Below are 19,398 nucleotides of genomic sequence, written 5' to 3' on the forward strand. Positions count from 1 at the left end.
AGCTCCACTGAGATGAGGAGATTACAGCAGCCACAATGCAAAAACCAAATGCAGGATAATGTCTTTTGGTTAGGAACTGCATTAGGAGCAAAGCACCCACACAGACAGGCACTCACTCACTCCCTCCCCCTGCTCAAGTGGGGCAGGGAGGGAAAAAGAGGAAGAACAAGAGTCAGAAAACTTGTAGGTTGAGACAGAAAAGAATAAAAAGAGAAATAAATCATAAAGGAAACCCACTCACCAGCTCCTACAGGCAGACCAGTGCGCAGCCAGCCTCCAAACAGCCACCTTGGAAGCCAACCCCCCTCCCTCTTTCTCTACCCCAGCATTTATTGCTCTGTGTAATGTTTTATGGCATAGAACATCCTTCTGCCCATTGTCCCAGCTGTGTCCCCTCCCAAGCCCCTGCCCAGCCCCATCCAATTCACTGGGCAGGGAGCAGAGTGGGGCAAAAATAAAGCCTTGAATCGTGCGAGCACTCTTCAGCAACAGCCAACACATCAGGGCCTTATCAGCCCCAAAGCCCAAGCAGCCCCCTAAGCTTCTATGAAGAAAGTAAACTTGTTGAGAGTTGCATCTTCCACATGGCTTTGCACCTCCCACCCTGTAACCAAGTGCAGAACACAACCACGCTGCTTTCATCAGCCCCAAACTCTAGAATTCAGCCTCCCACCCCGCTCATTAGATTTGGAGCACACTGGAATCCAGAGCCCTTCGTCAGGTGGCCAGTGAAGAAGGAAGAAGGAAATTCAACCTGAGCCGAATTAATAGTACAGAATATGAGCAGCAATTTATAATGGCCAGACTCTACCCATATGGTAACCCTCCAAGTAGAGATGTGAACTTTGCAAGGCATTCATCAGCAGGAACACAGAGCTGAACCCAGAAGCATCAACTTTTCACCCATAGTCTAAGAACACACCACCTTCTCCCAGGGAGAAAAGCAAGGTGGGAGGAGAAGCTAAACCTGTCAGACTTTTCCACTGCAGCTGGAACTTTCCATAGCTGGTGAAGCAAGCACTGGAGCAGAACCAAGTGCTAGAAGCTATTTTTAGTAAAGTGTGTGTTTTATTCCTGCCGTGTAGAAATGCCAGGCAAAAAAAAAAAGAACTAAATCACAAAGCTTTATACTCCCAGTAGATAAAAAAAGATTTTTTTGCAGTGCTCTTCTCACTCTGGAGCTGGGGGGAAACGAAGAGAGGCAAAAAGCAAATTACTGAAAGCAACTGCGCTTCCAGAACTGCATGCTGAAGGCTGTATGCTCCAGAAATGAAGCTGTTCTGTAGCTGACAATCTGCATATCAGAACCGGGCTTTTTGTGGATCAGACTAAACCAGTCTCTTTGCTGAGGCTATAAAGTAAACGGAGTTGAGTTTTTCAAGGTAACTAAGGATGAATGACCTTAGAGAAGAAATAACGCATCTCTCTGCAGAGTTTAAAAGCTCCATTTTCCAAGAGAGCTGGCAAAAAAAGCAGCGTTTGTTCTCTTTGAAGATCAGACCACAAAGTAATTTAAGTAGATACATCTGTGAAGAGGTTTGGGCAGAGGTGAACCCCATTCTTCCAGTAAAGGCCATCCTGCTGAGAACAGTCAGTCTTCAAGTAAAATTATGTCTTTCCAAGACGCAAGAATAGGAGAGATACTACTGCTAAGCAGCATGCAACAGCTTCAGAACTGCTTCGGGATAATACTGAAATGGTCTAGGAAACAATGGATAGATAAGGAAAAATAAATACCTGGATCTCTTGCAATAGGCTCAGGTTAAGAGAGAGGCTTCTCTACTAAGTCATAGGCTTAACAAGGGAAAATAATCCTTGGTGCTCATACAGCACCTTACACTGCAAACATTACACCTATCTAAGTAACCCTTAATAGCCACAGGCAGTAAAGAGATTCCCAGTTTCCAGATGAGGAAGAAAAAGATGCAGGGCCCCACTGGAGTTCAGAGAATCACTGCCCACAGAGCATAAATCACGACTTCTGCCCCTGAGACTGCCCTGCTTTTCCTGGAGCTCACTAGAGATGGAATAGTTGAAAACCTTTCAGGAATATAACCTCTGGAATGGAGCGACATTGCAGAGGTCAGTTACCTGCCAAATACTGTATTTATGATGCCTTTTGGAGCATGGATTTAGCAGGGAACAGGCTTCCCCACTGCAGCAGTTGTAAAATAATGGATGAATCATTTCACATAGAAAAGACAAAGAAAGGAGCACCAGTCCAATGCCACAGTGGGTGAAAACTCCTGGAAGACAATCCCCAGTGCTAGAGAAGCTGGTATGTTACCTTATTCATTGCTAGAAGGCCTAAATAAATCAGCTATTATCAAATTACTAGGTCAACAGTTTTCAGACTGTTACTCAAAGTCCCTATCAAAGATGGTCCCAGAAACCTAAAGTCTCTGTAAAGCTTTTTTTCCCTGGATTTCAGAGAAGTGCTATTGGATCTGGATAAGGCAGCACAATTCCCAGAGACTGCCAACACTCACACCCAGAAATTCAACAAATACTAGATGACAGCAGAAAGAAGTAAGCTTATGTGCTACACTGCACGCATTTGGGTAACAGGCAGAGCAGGAACGGGAATGATATAAAAAAGAAGGGTAAGGCAGCATATGGATGGGCACACACTTTATATCTGAGTACATTAAAGCCCTGTGATAATGCCATTTCCTAGAATACAGTCTCATTTTTCAAGCAAGCTTGAGGAAGGAAGAGAAGTTCTCCCATTGGCAGCCTATGTCTACAACACTCCAGGTCAAGTCCACTGTCTGAGACAGCAGCAGCAGCGTTTCCTTATCTGCTCTGGTGAGCAGTTAGCTTTATCCACAACCAGTTCACCATCACACACCACTACCAATTCAGCAGATTATCTGTACTCTCAAGAATGGAAAACCAGACCAGGCATGAGAGCGCTGGAGTCCTCTAATGATGCAAGAGGAGACCTCAGGACACTACACAAACCCAAGATGCAGTATGAGAAACCTCGATGCCCAAAGACTTTCTGTGCCCCCTTAAGGGAGCAGACATGACCAAACGAAGTGAAAAACGCTTTCAGAGTGACTGCTTTAAGAAACTTGACAGGGAAAAGAATGAAGTCATAGAGTTGATGGGGGAAGTCACATACCGGTGTTTGTTGTCCTCTTCCTCATCTCCTATCCTATAAAAGCAAGATTCCAACAGTAAAAGGTTAGCATGCCAATTTTTCAACTCCAGCATGCTGTAACACACAAAACCCGCCAACGTGTAGAAAATTAATACAGAGATCAAAGGAAGCACAGAAAGGCATGCATAAAATCCCTTTTGCAACTGATGGGGCTTTTTTGTCCTCCTGCATTCTGATGAGTGAAGCTATAAATGTTTCCTATAGATTTTTTTGTCTTGCAGGCTAAGAGATGAGATGTGAGGGGGCACACGGTGGCCTACTTTCAGAAAACATGTGCTTCTCTAACATTTAACGGAAACAGAACAATGAGGGAGCACATTACCCAAGAAAAATCACAAGAGGAATCATTCAAAACAAACAGAACAAAAGGAGAGTTTGAACTATCCCAGACTAGGAATCACAGCGCTGAAAATCCTAGCAACAGAAATCCAGCACAGTGCTCAGGCACAGCTCTCTGCCTTCCTGGCTTTTCTCTTTACCTGCGAAGCAGTTTAGTCTTCAACTCCGCCTTCGTCTCATTCCAGGCATCTAGTTCTGGGCTAGTCAGAGCTGTGGGTTTCATGTGGTCCAGGACAGTGATATCTTTTCCTTGTTTCCATAAATCGTAACGTTCCGGTTGCAAAATCCGCACAAAGACATCCATGGAGATCTTCACCATGTCCTTGCGGCACGTACACTGCAAGAAAGAACCACGTGTCAACAGCAGGTCAGAGCAAGCTAAAACCTTCTGGTGACTGAAAGCCATAGACTCCTCACCTACTGTCCCACAGGACCACTGGCTATTTCAATGCTGCTCGGCCTGGGAGTGTGCAGAGCGGGAAGCAGGATTTATGGAGAGCACTGTTAGGAAAACCCAATTCATTTAATGAAAACTAGTGCGGGACAGAAAGGCTGGAAATGCAATTTGGCCAAAGACCAGAAGGAACACACATGGTGCCCATGCTTCAAATCCCTGGCCAAGCAGAAGCTTCTCACCAGCATCACCGGCAAGAGTGGCTTAAGGGATTTGTATTGAGCACATTTTCCATCCCTTTTCCTTAAGACGTTTTCAAAGCACCTGTGCACTGCTACGAAGAGGAATAGAGGAGAGCACCCCACAGCACACATCATCAATGAGCTATGGAGATTGACCTCCTCTGCCTTTAGCAAAGGATGAAAAATGGCTTAAAAGGGCAACAGCCTGCTTTGTGATCCTACCCTCGAACCGACACACTGCAGCACACTTGTGTCAATGCCTTCAAATCAAGTGGAGCAAATCCCAAGTTGGGCAGGGCTAAAGGTCTCCAGTACAGCTCCAACCACCAGCAGCTTAAGAGTCTCACAGAGATGTAAAGAGTACAGAGATCATCAAGAAAGCACACGCTGAGCTATCTGGATGCTCGTCAGAGAAATGCCTTTGTGGGCTGCAATCTCCAGGAGCCTGCAGTAGCCCAAGTTCTTTTCCTTACACAAATCTAACATGATGTATGTTTATATTTCAATTTTAATTTCATTTTATTGCTTTCATACTAGCAAGCATGAATAATGCACAAAGCCTCTTCCCTCTGGGGCTTCTTCCAGACCATGCCGCTATATTTCCTCAGCTGCTGCAGTTGTGTCACATTCACATTCCCATAATGGTCAAGGTATTTTTCCATACCCTTCCCTCAGACCCAGCAGCAAAATCCTACTTAGTACAGCAGACGCTTCCCACAGCTGCAAAAGGGAACGTGCACGTGTGTGTGAGGGGTGGGAGAGGGAGGAGAAGGAGATGGGAGAAGATCAGGAGGAGACTGTGGGCAGAGAGAAGGGCAAGAAATTCCCTTTGCAATGAACTACCTGCTTTATCCATTAGAGCAAGACAAAAGCAGTAAGCCTGTGTTTCCCTGGCAATGATACCCATTTCCATGTATTGCCTCTCCTTCCATACAGAGAGCTCTATTTCTTTCAAAGTATTTAATCATAAACACAGACTGAAGAGCGATGTGGTCACCCAAAGCACAGAGCATGACTAAATGGCTACCTGGAGGACAGACCCATCCCTTCCAAATGATCAGTGAGAAATGTACGGAACTCTGAGATCTAATGAAGTATCTTTCCATCTTTTCTCTGTTGCTCCCCATTTGGTAGCCAGACCATCACACCAGAGTGCTCAGGAACCACAAAGCTGTCTCAGCAACAGAGCAAACAACAGAATATTCCCAACTTGGCATCTCCAAGGACTGGCTGCAAGTCCTGAAAATGGGGGTGGAAAACAAGACAAAAATCAAAACAGCTTTAGGGTTAGCTCTTTGCCTTCGGTTCCAGGGATTTCAGACCCAAAACAGCAATAAGAGCTTCCATATATTCACCAAATCTGCAAGAACTTAATTTGTTCCACCCTCTGAAGGCTTACCCTGGCCTCACCTCTCCTTTTTCATGAGCTAATGACTATTAACCAGCCCGGATAAGGACATGTTAAGGCAATTTGCAATCTAAGCTCAAATACTGTAAGAAAACGCAGAGTGAAGCACTTTTCAAACACAGAAACCCAACATTCTTCCTCTACTTCTTATTTTATTCTCTGCTACTCAAAGTTGGAGACTGTGGTAAAACATCTGACCACACCAGGAGCCCTGTCTCATCAATTAGAACTCCAAAACTGATAGTGGGAAATCTGTGGCTACTGGATGTGTAACCATTATCTTCTCTGCAGTGTTTTTCTTTTAATAAAAACACGAATAAGTCTATAGAAAATAACAGTCAAACGAAAAGACTGTCTCCTCCAAGTAATAAAATCAAAGGATAGATGGGAAAATGCAGCCTCATTCAACCTCAACCTTCAGCAGCAGCATTTTTGTACAGCTATTTCCCTCACTTCCCAGCTATTAACACTAAACTGAACCCCATCTGTTCCATAACACATAAAACGTTAATGTAAAATAACCCTTCTCCTTATGTAGAAGTAGTCACCAAAATGATGTACTTCAATTGGCACCTCCGGTTCTCATAGAAAACCCCCTCACATTCAGATGGAATCAGGGCCCACTGCACAGCTGTTTAAGACCCAGTAGCCTCCCACTTTGCCTTAATGGGAATTAAAACATATAACCCCCAACACACTCCAAGTTGAGGCTCTTCCAGCTATTATGGCACCATTAAATGCCAGAGGAAAAAAAAAACTGTGCTTAAAGCTTTTCCTACCTGCTTTTTCATAACAATGAAGCCTAAAAGCAAGCTGCTGGGAGAGAAAGATGATTACATGCAAAAGGCAGCTAAGAAATTCCTGCTGGACTGATGGGAACACACATTGCTAATGCAGATGACACTCCTAAGCTGCTCTCCACACATTTCCAGGCTGAGGCAAGAACGACAGCTTTTGGAAGAAACACAAAGTCCTCCCAGTCTAATACTCTTGAACAGTTATCCAATTCGCTAGTGCAGTGCAGACGTGGTACTCGAGATCTAGTCAATACTCGGCCACGATGACAGAATAAACTAGGTTAGGCTCCAGTCTCATTTTCCTCCCACTCAGCTCAAAGCCACTTGTCCTGCACAGCAATGCTCTCACAGCTAGCCAAGCTTTCAGAAGCGACACAAGCACTCAGATTCCAAGGACAGGCCTGACACGAGCAGCAGGGATCCTGCAAGTGCATGAGGAGTTAAACTTTGAGGAGAAGGAGAAAAACCTAAAACACGTAGTTTTCATGTTTAATGGTTGGTAGTTGAAAGCTTGTGGGAAAGAAGATGAGTCTTGACCCCCTGTTTCTAGTGTAATTATCAGCATTGCCGTGAGTCTCGACAACAAACCAGTTCATTAGGAAACCCACTGGAAATCCTCTGCAGAGGTTCATAAACAAAACAATTAGGGAAAGATTTCCAAGGACTCCCCCTGGTCCTTGGCTGCAGGCATGACTTCTCCTTGTGTGCTTCCTTAATGTGCTTCCATAACGTTCCATGTGGATTTCTGTGGGTAGAGAGCTGGCTTTTTCTCGTTTGGCAAAGCTATTTTGCAGCCTCCACCAGAATTCCTTTCTACCTCTTCCTATTCTGTAGGCTATACCTGTAAGGATGCCACATACTCCCAAATCTTTCAAACATATGTAATCTTCATCCCTGCAAGACAAACACAACCACAGCGGTGGGGCAGGAGGGGATCATCTCAGTGGGGTCCTGGTTTATATACATGTCTCAGACAAGGCTGAAAGAACACAGAGGGAAATTCAGTGCTCTCAGCAGCACTACAAGAAGGGGATTCAATGAAGTATTAGTTCCCTTCTGTTGTGACACTCATTCCAGCACAATGAATAAACAAAGTAAGACTTTTATCCAGGGGTTATGATGTTGTCTATAGTGAACATCACTCTGAGGTTATCCCAAGGTATCATTTCTTCTGCACCATGAGGCTTGCAGTTGGTGAGAGGAGCCTACCCTGACCACCCCATGGCATTGCTGCAGGTCAGCAACCTGGGCTCATGCATGAACTGCTCAGAAAGCATGAACTGACATGGCTTGGTGAAGAGCTACAGCTCTGAAGTGCCAGGCACACGAGACGATTCTTGCTAAGTGACTGAAGATATCCTTTTATCCTCTGGTTTGATCGTCTGCTCTTTATTCTTTTCAACAGAAAGGCGAATGCTGTGCTGCATTACATCTGTAAACCAACAGATGAAGTAGTAAAATCCACTATTTTGGATCCCATGGATGACAAACAAGATCTATAGGCAGTTTGTAGGAACATGAATAATGATGCTTGGTGGAATATGACGTGTCGGTACATGAAGTGACAACCTCAGGTTTGCTTCTAGCACATCATCCAATTCTTTGCCCTGGTAATAGCAAGTATTTCACAGCAACATTTTTCAAAAGGATACAAAGCTAAAATACATCTTTTGCAACTCTAAATGCTATGATTTAGAATCAAGGGAGGTCTGATGCATACTGAGGCAAGAGGTTGTGTATCAGTGCCTTGATTAGACCCCTCTGAGAACCGCACCCCAAATGAAGCACTTCTGTCTCTCTCCTGTAATAATCCAGACCCACTTGCATGTATTTCTGAAGCAGTTAAAGAGCCTGGTAAAGCAAGAGCCCAACCTCAGACATCAGGATTCAGAAGCACCCAGCTATGAGCCGCCCCAGGAAAACGCTGAAACTGCAAACTGCCACCAGGGAAGCAAGGTGGGAGATGGCGTCAGCAGCATGGGCTATCAGGAAAGGCAAGTAATGAAGCCAAATGGAGTTAAACAATAAAAGAGGTTGTTCATAAGCAATCTACTCCCACTGCACTGTAATAAAAAGTGGGCTTTAAAGTGCTCTTCATGCACAAAGTGAAGGGGCCGAAGGGTAAAAAATGTTGCCTTTCAGTATACTGAAGGACTTGCTGCAGAGGACATCAAAAAGGAAAGGTACCTGATGAGAAAGTGTAATGTCCATTCACAGCTTCTTTATGCTTTCACACTGCCTTTCAGAGCTCTAACATCACCATTTCTGCAATTCTTGAACAGAACAGTTATTTGTTCTTAGCTGGAATGTAAGACTGCTCTTCCTATCTATGCCCCCATGTGTCAGCCCTGAAGCAGTTCCAACAGAGCAACACCAGCTGCATATGAAAGCACAATCTATGGCAGCTTCGAAAAGGGGTTTTTGATGGCCTTGCCATACTAGCAGCCCCAAAGCCAGACGACCCTTAAGCCTCCACTCTGACACATGAATGATTGGGGCTGGTACACTTTATCAGGGTCTCCCATGCGACAGAGAAGCTGAATGAACAAGCTGCAGGGAGCACATTCTTCATGTCGCTATTTACCACAGCCACAAAGCACACCACAACCTCCACACGATAAATCACAGGGTTAGCGAGGCAGAGAGGGAATGGGAGACTGTGGCAGCCCAGCAACGTCAGGACTCCAGGGTTCAGGGCAGCTTTCCATCCCAGAGATCCAGCACTTCCATCACGGGCTCCTGGAGAGTCAGCCTGGCCTGGCAAAGTCATTATTAAGCAGCATTCAAAATGTCAAGACCATGCTTTACACCTTGCAGTAATTAAGCAAATTAGGCTGAGAAGCATAAATGGGCCTCATCCATTTAACAAATACCTGTTTAAAACCCAGCACCTTCCCAGGTCAGTGTTCCAAGGGTTACCCCAAGCCCTGAGCACAGACAGAAGCAAGGTGCCCCAAGTCACCCCAGCCCAAGGTGGGAACGTCCCGGTTACCGTGCATCAAGTCCTGAGCAGTTTATAACTATGTTTGGGATTTAAAATAAGTTTAACTCATTCCTTCTGCATCTCTTCTTACTTTGCACACTGTGACAGGTGTGACAAACTCATGTTGGTCAAACAGTGCTGTATTCTAAAAAAGCATTCCCCGGATTTGATCCGCAAAGGATGCCAACGTGAATTCCCATCACGTATTTGGGAAGACCTAGTGACAGCACACCAGGATTATCTATGGGAGCCCCATGATTAACTGAAGGTCCCTCTCCCATTCCGAGACAAGGCACTGACAGATGTGCTGTTCAACCACAGCCTTTCACACTGATGAGGTGGCAGAGGCAAGCTGTGCTTGGCCTCCAAGTCACCTTGGCTGGAAAGAAGTCAGCTGTAACACGAGGTTCCTCGAGGACAGATGGAGACATTTACATTGACAGTAAATGGGGTAACAGTTAAAGAGCTCTTAATTCTTAGACTTCTGGGCACAATGTCCAGCTGTATGCAAGGCATCTATTTCCCAGTGGTCTGTCACCATGTCATTGAAACCTGAAGGGAAGGAGGATGTTATACCTTTCCTCTGAATGTAAGGAGATTGACACTCACTGGGAACAGAGAGCAATCAGTGTGGAGGATTTATACCCAGCATGAGAGATGACATGAATTTTGTCTGTCACATCCCAGCACTCAGCACTGAGGCTAGAGAAGCAATTATGAGAAGGATCAGCAAATCAAAGGGATGCTTTGGTCAGTATGTTCTTACAGTAAGAGGCAATGGTTACAACTTCAACCTAAGGACATGAACCCCACGAGCACACACCCTCGCAGTGTCCCCTTCCAGTTCCTTCCCATCAACTTCTGCCAAGCAGTTCTGAAAGAGACTCCACAACTCCCACCAGGCTCTCAAAAAGCTTTGAGCCAACCAGGACAGGCAGTTCTTTCACTTCAGGATTCACCAAAGCAATTTCTACTGGAATTTTGAAGCATCTGTTCATCCTGGTGACAATTTTGCACTGACACAAGCACAAATTCCCACTATTACCTTCCTACACAACCCTGCAGCCATCGCTTTTCTTTCCTGTGCTAATGCTCATGCTTGTTGTACAATTAGAGCAGAACCAGTGCCTGAGAAGCTGATCTTTAAACTTCACTCTGGTTATTATGTATTTTTACAGCCCCGGCAGGTTCTGCTGTGGTTAGGAGAACATTTCATCCATCTGGCAGGCAATTAGCAGAGCTCTGTTCATGTTTCTCTGAGGTGAGCCATTACCTTCCTATGTGAGCTCTCTCTCGTGCTATGCCATTGACTTACATAGCTCTCAGTGGAGCACAATCCAAATCTCATCCCCAGGATAATGTTCAGGAGAACATTACAAGTGGCTAATTCTGAACCTCACCTTGTCCCCAGTCTCAGGAGTGCTGGCAGGACATGAGAGCTGTATTGCTAACCTCAGGAAAGGAGAGGAATCATCTTCCAGCCAAGTGGCTTTGGGGTAGTAAGAGGATGTCCCTGCAGAGTGCTGCACAGTCGAGACTTTGAGAACTTTATAAAGGAGTGTGTGACAAGAAGAAGAAATCCTGCTTTGATGTGGGGCAGGACAATCTATTCGTGCCTGAGAGCACTGCAGTCAATAGAGCCGTTCCCTAAATTCAGCAAACCTGCAGCAGTTAACCAAACTCACACTCTCCAGGAAGCCCCCCTTCTCCATGAATTCTCCCCAGCTTGAGTGCACAGAGTCGGCTGGTATTTCATTCAGATCCTGTTTAACTTCAAATGAGATTTAAACAAACCTTTTGCCCTTGCAGTGTAACAGCATTCATACCTCATCTGGAACCCCAGAGCAAAGCACCAAAGGGTTAATTAACACGTGTGCAGTGTGTGCTTTAGGCAATATTAAGCAGAAACCTCTGAACAGGCAAGTGTCAGAGAGTGCAATGGAAATAAATTGGGCAGCTCCTTCCACACTTCAACTTTCTCTGCCCAGATTTGCTCAGAGCTCTCTGTGCTGCTTGTTCAGTAATTTCACGCTACGCTGCTTAACAATGTAAGCATGGAGGCTCAATCTAAAGCTGCACTTCCCAAATGTCACTTGTTTGTGAACACATGGCTGAAGCCAAAATTGCTTTTAATATTAGAGCGGTGCCTGCTGGCACTGTTGTAGTTAAGGGTCTGTCAGAATTCCGACGATAAACCCCATTTTCTGGGGTGTAATACCATGACCATTTGCCACAGATAAACCTGCTATACAAGGTCACAGCAGACAAACACGATCCTTTACCTTTTCAAACCAAGTTTGCTTGGCTGTTTCTGAGTTGAAGACACTTAACACCGATTTGAGGCCTTTTATGTTTCTAGGTTTTTCTTACCCATCCCTTTAACTCCAGCACAAATTCAATGTATGACTCCCATTCCAGCCTCCACCAAGCCCTGGAGCCTCGGTTATTTCCACTGCAGCATCAGTGGAATATGAACAGTGGGATACAAACACCAATGCAGAGTTCACTACTTGAACACCAGTGGACACAGGACAAAGAGTAACTTTTCAGCACGAGGATTTTTTGGTTGGGAGAGAATTTCACTTGCCATTACAGCAATTTAATGCTCTTCATTTATTAAAAGGGAAAATGAGAAGAAATGGCACAAGGGTTTTTGTGATTCTACAAGATCCCCCGAAGCCTGCAGTGCCAGGAACAGCACCAGCCTCCGGAAGCAAAACCCAGTGACTCACATTAGGCACAAAGCAGCCACTGGGGCTGATCAACACACATTGATCACTGCCCAATATAATCCTGTGCAGAAAATCCAGCTTGGCTCCAAACTGCCCAAAGGCATTACAGCAAAAAGGTGGAAGGTCAAAGAGATGCCAGGATCCCAACCCTGAGAAGGGAATGATGACAGGCAGCAATCATCTGCCTTTTGCTACTCTCAGTATAAAGCTTTGTGAAGGAAAAATGGATATCACCACGTTGCTCCACAGACTGAGACACAGATGGACTTGCAGTCTGCTTTGAACAGAGCTGGTTTTGTCCAGAGGAAAGCGTTAGGATGCATTACAAAAGCTACAGAGTCAAGCTGAGTGGACAGAAGAAAAATAAATGCAGAAAAGGTTATAAATGCTATTGGAAAGCAAAAAGTGAGCCTGCCTTTTTGGAAAGAAATATCTGAAGCAATTTCCAAATGCCCCCCCTCGCAATCATCTCTCCTTTCCCCAAAGACCACGTGGAACTGACACCCACTTAAAAACTTCACAGATGCTGTTGAATCAGTTGCACTTCACACTTAAACCCAAGAGAATGGCGTGCATGTGCTGGCGTGAAAGCTGTCACTGACTCCAGAACTGCCAGGAGTAACAACACGTGCAGGACACTTGCCCAAATGGAAATAGCCACACAGGCATTTCAACATGACTCTGTTCTTCAGAGTTAACCGAGTGCACAGATTAGAGGAACTCAGACTCTTTCAGAAGGTTATTACCATAGTCTTATTAAAGCTTAAAAGTATTCCCAGCTTATTCCTTCTCCTTCAGTGTGTACCTAATGAATTGTATTCAGTTACATCAGTCACCTTATTCACTGAGAAGAAAGCAGTTTGGATGCATGAGAAAACTAATCCAAACCTACTAGTCTCAAAACAACCTCTTTACAAGGTGTGTGTAACATCCAGCATTTGAGAAAGTTATTACTTTGCCCTCAAAATGACAAGAGGTATCAACAGGCATAAACCAGCACAACTGAAAGAGCACATCATCAAAACAATAGCACTTTCCTCTGTGTTCTTAAGGGTAGGCGTCCCACTCTCCTTTGTATTTCATGAGCTCATGGTTTTAAAGAGCCCTTCATCCCAACAGACACCTACTTGGGTTGCCATTTTTCCATAGTCGATCCATCGCAAAGTGGCAAAGTTGGTAGACTCAGCACAGTTGAAGCCATGATTGAAGCCAGCATGGTATCCATAAGGAAATGTAATCATGAACTCCCCAGCTTCCTGGGTGATCTGAAAAACAAAAGGATGAGATACCCCATGGATCAGTTAATGTAGCAGCTGGAGAGCAGACACCTATAAAATCAAATCTTTAGATCATGACCACTTCAGCTCATTCTAAGTCCAAATCTACACTCCTACCACCAGGCTAGTGGAGCCAAGAACACTGGGTTTCCTTCCTAACATGCACTCTGCATTGCAGGGTCCTACTGAAGTACATGCTACATTGCATTACATTTATTTCCTCACTCACATTTATCAGTCTTACTTCCATTACACCCAAAAGCCAAACACCCTAAAAGCTACAGCCCACCATTTATCCACTGCAGTAAAATTAAAACTACAATAAGCATTATAAACATTATCAATATAAGGGTTAAAACCTCTACAGATTACAGCTGTAATCACAGGCCAATCAATCTGTGATGCTTCTAAAAAATCCTCTTTTTACATCTTATGCAGACACAACATTGAGGAAAATAGGGCTGTCATTGAGTACAGCACAGATCCTAAGATGCAGAGTGCCTGGAGCCACCCTTCCAGCCCAGCTCTCCAGCTTAGCAAGCCTTCACCAGCACCTCCCTTCCACAGGGTGTGAAAGAGGCAAAGTTTGACCTTCCCTGTCTTTCCAAGCCAGAAGTGCTGACAGACCTTTCACAGCAGTCACATGCCAAAGCACTTCCATTTGGATCCCTTCCCACCAGCAGTAACTCAGCACGCAGCAGTTCTGAGCCTATGGAGATTTCAAACAACTTACACTCACAAACACAAGGATGGGTCCAAACAGAAAATGTGAGCAGACAGAAGTCAAAACTTTCACCAACACCTGAACTTGCTGCTGACATTAGCATTAGCAGAATGAGTAAAAGAGGAGAGAGAATACAAGCTGCTATGATACAAGAAGCTCCTGCAGTACTTCTGGATGAGAGGTGCTGAAGTCCGGTCGTACCCAGCTTTGTGGAGCATCCTTCCACCCACCCCATCCATCAATCAAGGCAGAGGGGTAGATTGCTAACTTCAGAAGACAGAAAGATTATGTTTCTGTCAGAAAATCTACATCCTGGTGTCTTCATTTCAAGCCCACAGTGTATGTCCTCTATGTCACTGCTGTCAACATTATCCCTACCATAAATTAGAAAGCACTCAAGATGATGGATAGGCCATGCAGAAAAGTAATAACTATTGAAGGAAAGCCAGCATAAACTGCCACTCATGGAGAAAGCCCTAAATTTACTGACTTCTGCAAGCTCTTGAGAAATAAATGGAAAAATCAATAGGAGATTACAGAAATACACATTTTTAATTATTAAAAAGCCCCAGTATGGATCTGTTTCTTTTTTTTTTTCCCACAGAATACCACTATAGAGATTTATAAATGTGGGCCTATTCACTTCATTGAAATCTGCCAAGAATTCAGATGAAGGGATCCTATCTCTGTTTCTAAAGAAAAATGGCATATGTTCCCTGCTTCTGAATAATAGCGATCCTCTTCAAAAGCTACTATTTCAGGACAGGAGGTATTCAGATATAGGCTGCTCAGACTAAAGAGATCTCCTCCTCCTTTTTGCATGTAAGAGCATCCTTCCAGTGAGTGCCATAGAGAAGAAAGAAGCCACCATAAAAAACACACTCCTGTAAGTCAAGATTAGGAACTGCATTTAAGTAACATGTTAATAATCCCTCTTGCCTTAAAAGAGAAAGTTTGGGTTTGACATTAATAGCATCCTCCACGTGTACACTGCCCTCTCCTTTGTGTCTGTGTGTAAGTAATAGGGAGACAGAAATCAGATTCTTAGCATTTACATATACTCCGCATGGAGGAGACCCCAGACATCAATTTGCAAAGAATCATCATGTCACAAATCAAAGGTTCATAGCAGGAAGCCAAGTTAGGCTTCAGAAAGCAGGTAAGGACTTTCTACCAAGCAATAAATTAGAAACTCCCTTATTTAAACCACTTTGTATCACATCCCTATCACCACACAGCTCACCAACAATGACCTGGGATAAGCTTGGAAGGAAAGTATTCATCTACTGCCTTTTGACAGCCTCCTTTGGTTGCCTTACCTGGTTATTGATGAGAAATCACTCAGTATACAAAGTCAATGGTGCTTTCCTCAGACAGATGGAAAAGCAAACATATAACAATGGGTTATGCTGGAGAAAATGATGCCCACCGACAACATTCAAACATTTGAAGTCCTGTAAGAACTTCCTTTGTTTTCTGAGCTCCAACAGACCCAAGAGCACTGCCCCAACACACTTCTTGAATGAAATGGCAGAGATTCATTTTCAGCTGCATCTTTAGACAAGCAGTGCATGCTTTTTAGCCATTGCACCACTTCTGGCTTCTGGTTAAAACAAACTTCACAAGATAAACACCACAAGAAGCAGCAAGACACAGCCTGCAACTGATACTGAAGTAGAAAGCAGCATAAGAAAGCCTTAAACTTCACAGTTCAAGTCAGATGTCTCAGGAGCTTGCGCTGGCTACAGATTATGTATTCTTTTCTGTATATGGTTAAGATAGAGAATGCCTTCTCCTCTCTCCAAAGTCATTTCTCAGAGGAGCATCTATGCAATAAACTGAGATGTCCCCCATTATTCCAATCCACATGCCCACTTTCCTGAAATTTGTAAAGTGAAAATCCTTATCACAAAGTCAGAGCCCACAGCTGGGTATTTTCCTTACTATTTTCAACCATGGGTAGCAGGTACCTGTGTTCTCACACTTGGGAATCAGGTTCCACAGATAGAATGATGAAAGAAAACGGTTTGTGGCTTTCTATGAACAATTTAATATCAACCATCATGTACAAACCAGGCCAAGTCTGGCCACTGATGTTGAACCATAAGCACCACATTGCTCCATGCTACTCTCCCCTGCCCTGACAGCGAGCTCATCTCATAAACTGCTTGATCACACTTCAAATTTCATTCATCACAGCCTCCCGCTAGGAAAAATGAAACAGTCCCTGGAGCAGTAAATTGAATGAATTCATAGCTCTTATGCTATAAAAGAGCCCAGATCTTTTACTTCCATCTTAAAGAATCACCAGGCTCATCAAATAGGTTCAATACTTTGTCTCAGGTGGAATAACTCCAAAAAACCATGTAAAAAAGAAATACCAGAACTCAAGAGCTCTTATTTAGAAAAAAATAGCCATAATATCCACAGATGATGATGCAAAGGGGATGGGGAAGGATGAAATCAATTTGAACCAAGCATCCTCTGCTACTTCCCGTTGGAGTTTGGAGTTAAGACTCCCAGTACCTCTAACTCAATTCCTTTTCCACATCCAAAGGCAGGACAGGCTCTGTGCTGGCAGCATGCAGCAGCAGTAGCTGTTTGATTGTGTTAAGTCCACAGTAAGCACACCTGGCTGAAGACATTTACTTCTTGCCAGAAGACTTTAAAAATAAGCACATTAAAATGATCAGACCAAATAAACCTGACCCCTCATTTCAAATAAGAGCGCTTAAGAGATTTCATGGATCCTCACTGGCCTGGTGTACAGTGAATGCTTATACAACTGAACCAGTACATCCAGCTCCAGTTCTTGGTTCATACTGGATCCAGGAGAAAAAAGTGTGTTCCAAAATTCCCAGTGAGTTATGCTGCCCATTGATAAGCCCCAGCATTTGCATTACAGTTTGCCCCTCTCCACCTGCAGAGGCCCCCCAGTTGACAAAGTTAGTTCTAGTGAAAGCTCTTATGAAGAGAGGCACTTCACAGCGAGTGTTTCAGCCAAACCACAAATCCTCATTTACAGGCAGGCACCTGGTTTAAACTGATAGGATACACTCAGCATAATAATGTGTTTAGAAATGAAGCAAGCTGCTCCTCAGGCCTGTGACAAATTGTTTCCTTAGGAGAGGGGTGCGGTGCTTTGTGCACCTCAACAACCCACCAGTGTGTTCAATGCATCCTTTGTACATACCCGGTCAAAAGGAATGCCGTATTTCTTCAATATTGAGGGTGAAATGAGGGTCATCTTGTGACGGAGGAAAGCATCACATCCCTGAGAGCTTCCTGGAAAAAATCCTGTAAAGACAATAAAAGAGGAGCAGGCGCTAAAGGAATCTTGTATCAAATCAAGGATTTAAGTAGAGAGAAGCTGACAAAATCAAAACCTGCCTAAATATATAGATCAAGACAACAAGCACACAACTGAAGCTGTAATTAGCACATCCCTCCTTGCTTAAAATACCACATCAATTTTGTGACAAAGCCTTGCACGCTGAGGCACATCAAGTCTAAATTCCATTTAAATTGAGAGCAATCCAAGTCTCTTGTGTCTGGGAGTGAGTATCTTGGCCAAAATCTCCGTAAAAGCATAGCACATTAAGAACCAGAACCTGTCTGGCTCGAGTTTTGGCTCGACCTCACCCCTGGGCCAGCCTTTTTCTGAATACGAACAAGGCAAAAGCAACAAGTATGCACCACCTCCTCTGAATATGAACATGTCCTTTTCCACCGCATGGAGCCAGGCTGAGAACACTGGGGCTGGTCAGCCTGGAGAGGAGAAGCTGCGTGGAGACCTCAGAGCAGCTTCCAGTGTCTGAAGGGGGCTACAAGGATTCTGGGGATGGACCCTTCATCAGGGACTGGAGCGACAGGGCAGGGGGTGGGGTTCAAACTGAACCAGGGGAAGTTCAGGTTGATAAGGAAGAAGCTCTTCCTGTGAGGGTGCTGAGGCACTGGAACCACAGAAGTGGTGAATGCTCCATCCCTGGCAGTGTTCAAGGCCAGGTTGGATGGAGTCTTGGGTGACATGGTCTAGTGTGAGATGTCCCTGCCCGTCCAGGCGGTTGGAACCAGATGAGCTTTAAGGTCCCTTCCAACCCAAACCATTCTATGGTTCCAGACCAATCTGCCCTATGTATCACCCCCTTAAAGGAAAAAAATAAGCATGTTAATGCTTAGATGTTAATATTCCTCACAAGGCAGTGGAAGGGGGAACACACATTCGCTGGCCACAGTGGTCACTCACAATGCTCGCAGAGCCAGTGTGAGCTGACTCAGCATCTCAGCACCATTAAAGAGCTACAAGAGCCACACTGAGCTATCACACCCATCACAAATAATTAAACACACTCAAATTGCAATATAAAACCTAAATAAACCCCTTGATGTCAGCACTTTACTCCCAGGAATGGCAGCTCAACCAGTGTAACACCCTTTGCTTCAAGACCATGTGTTTCACTCCAAGTGGGTGATTCAGTAACAAATTATGTGTTCACAAGGATCAACACCCATCACCATTGAGGAAAATAAATAATCCAAGGTCTGGAAACAAAACTAATGGATGAAAGGCAATGGAAAGGGTTTCAGGAAGTGGAAAGGATTACTGGATTCCAGATTTTCTTGTATTTTTGTCCTAAAAGCATTTCCATTAGAATTATGACTGTCTGCTACCAGCCTGTCGTCCCTCTCTGCAGTTTCTCTTTTTAATGCACAGTTTAAGTGGCTCTCATTAAGGCTACTAATAAAGAAGCACATTTTAAGTGATTAGCACCAATAACATGGCAACACATTAACATTCTCTCCATGGGCTCCACAGCTCTCCCAGTGAGCCCATTTACAGCTCCACTATTCATTTTCCATATTAATTGCACACTCATTTCTCCATAGTAAACTTCCTCATAGTATAAACCACTGATGCATGGGGCAGGAAGAATGCCCAAGCAGTAGTAATTCTATTTCACTGTTGTTTCAAAACATCACCCATCCCAACTACTAAAGGTATTAAGCAACAGAAAACTAACGTAAAGATGAGATCATTGATAATTTGCTTCTGGTTGATACATCGCCAACCACTAGATAGTGATCATCAGTAAAAGTAAGTTACAAAGAGCAAGAGACTTATGCTCTACTTATGTCAGACACTGGTACTGCACATCCTACAGGTCATCTGCATTTACTGGCTCTTAATAGCTTAAAAAGTAACTTTTAGAAAACCTGGCAAGTTGTACCAGTAGGAAAATTCAGCCACAGGTTTTCTGCCTCTGAAGCCATTCTACCAATGCAGCAGGTTCACCAAGCAGCTCTCGCACGAGAACTGGAAGAACCAGTTTGAAGAC

General features: G+C 44.2%; 1 protein-coding gene across 2 annotated transcripts in view; it reads right to left on the reverse strand.

The window, feature by feature from the left end:
* Positions 1-19,398, reverse strand: part of KDM4B (lysine demethylase 4B) — a 64,453-nt gene that overhangs the window by 25,707 nt on the left and 19,348 nt on the right. The window contains exons 6-9 of one of the 2 annotated variants that reach the window (XM_061466907.1): positions 17,256-17,359; positions 13,189-13,326; positions 3,646-3,842; positions 3,128-3,160 (exon numbers count right to left, since the gene is read on the reverse strand). In XM_061466907.1, coding sequence (XP_061322891.1) covers positions 3,128-3,160; positions 3,646-3,842; positions 13,189-13,326; positions 17,256-17,359 — 472 coding nt within the window. The remainder of the gene's footprint in view (positions 1-3,127; positions 3,161-3,645; positions 3,843-13,188; positions 13,327-17,255; positions 17,360-19,398) is intronic. The other variant, XM_061466908.1, reaches the window with a different exon arrangement.

The sequence above is a fragment of the Pezoporus flaviventris genome, unplaced genomic scaffold (assembly GCF_033815535.1).
Source record: "Pezoporus flaviventris isolate CSIRO_AGI_PZ_B2104156 unplaced genomic scaffold, CSIRO_AGI_Pfla_v1 ptg000043l, whole genome shotgun sequence".
NCBI classification, from domain to species: domain Eukaryota; kingdom Metazoa; phylum Chordata; class Aves; order Psittaciformes; family Psittacidae; genus Pezoporus; species Pezoporus flaviventris.